The following is a 1,355-nucleotide window of genomic DNA, read 5'->3' as shown; positions in this document are numbered from 1 at the left end:
TCACTGAACAACTTGTGGAGAGATTGTTGAATGGGAACCTGAACTGCTGCGTAAACCTTCACCGAAAACACAATAAAATATGATTTAAGAAAGTGGGGGAGGAGGAGTGTAGGGCCCAAGGCGGGTATAGAGTGTCTCGCTTGGGGTAGACCCAGTACCCTCACGACCAACGGAAGTAGGACTAGGAGTCCATGACACAAGAGAGTGAATTAGAAAAAGGCGTCCAGGCTGGCTGGACTTTTGCCTCGACTTACCCCTGGATCCAAAGCCCACATGCAGGACACAAACTGAACAACAAAGGGGACCAGACGATGTTTTGAGGAGGGATTCCTGAGAGCTTCTGATCTCGGCCTCTTGCCCTAGAACTTTCAGGGGACAGCCTGACACAGTATGATCACCATCATCGAGTAAGGGACCCCAGCTCTTTATACAGCAATTAACCAAGAGCCGAGACAAGGTTCTAGATGGTTCCAGTAATGAGCAGGTGGGAAGAGACTAAAGGATGCAAGTTAAAAGAAACAAGAAAAAACAGAAGCTCATCTCTGTTTCATAATTAGCTCTTGTTTTGTGTTAGACTCTCCTTTGGAAGGGCCTTACCGACTTAAACTCCAGAAATTCCATTCCTTTGGCAACTTGATATGCAAAGCAAAGGAGATCCTCAAATGTCAGTACATTGAAGTCCTCTTCCTCATCCAGTCGTTTTTGGTTTTCATACTCAATTTCATCTGGAAGATAGAACCAGTCTTCCCTGTTATCAACACTAAGAAGTTGCCCGATTACATCCTTATGAGAGGCCATCAAAGTCACAGGTGAGAAGATAAAACATACAAATGACAGGCTCCCGTGGTTTAGCTGGCAGCACCACGACAAAATGCGTGCGCAGCCCACACAAGCTTACTTAAAGATCCTTTTTGTTTCCAAATCCATTGTTTTCTAGTTGATTTTGATTCATAACAACTCTATAGGGCAGAGTGGAACTGCCCCATAGGGTTTCCTAGGCTGAAATCTTTATGGAATCACATGGCCACATCTTTCTCCCATGAAACAGCTGGTGGGTTTGAACTGCTGACCTTTCGGCTAGCAGCCAAGTGTTTAACCACTGCCCAGGACTCCTTTCTTCTTCCTTACAGAGACCAAATTTCCTAGCTGCCTCTGTGACAGATGGCCTCCAAATTAGGCAGGGATCTTAGATGCTTTCTTTGTGTATGCGCCCTCGGCAGTTTTGTCACACTGGGGAAGGAACTAACTTTAATTGTCCACCACATTTTAGGAACTGTTCTGTGTACTCAAGGAGTCCTGGTGGCTCAGTGGCTGAGTGCCTGGCTGCCAACCAGAAGGTCAGTGGTTTGAACCCA

At 46.1% G+C, this 1,355-nt stretch overlaps 1 protein-coding gene across 1 annotated transcript in view; it reads right to left on the bottom strand.

The window, feature by feature from the left end:
* The window catches only part of FLT3 (fms related receptor tyrosine kinase 3), a gene marked incomplete at its 5' end in the record, with an annotated part of 119,415 nt that overhangs the window by 23,038 nt on the left and 95,022 nt on the right, over nt 1-1,355 (bottom strand). Inside the window, 1 exon segment of the mRNA XM_042783406.1 lies at nt 598-725. Coding sequence (XP_042639340.1) covers nt 598-725 — 128 coding nt within the window.

This window comes from Orycteropus afer, unplaced genomic scaffold (genome assembly GCF_000298275.1).
Source record: "Orycteropus afer afer isolate SDZICR_OR568_19922 unplaced genomic scaffold, OryAfe1.0 scaffold01057, whole genome shotgun sequence".
Taxonomy (NCBI): domain Eukaryota; kingdom Metazoa; phylum Chordata; class Mammalia; order Tubulidentata; family Orycteropodidae; genus Orycteropus; species Orycteropus afer.
Note: the sequence above shows the minus strand (reverse complement) of the source record. Positions and strands in the feature narration are given on the sequence as shown.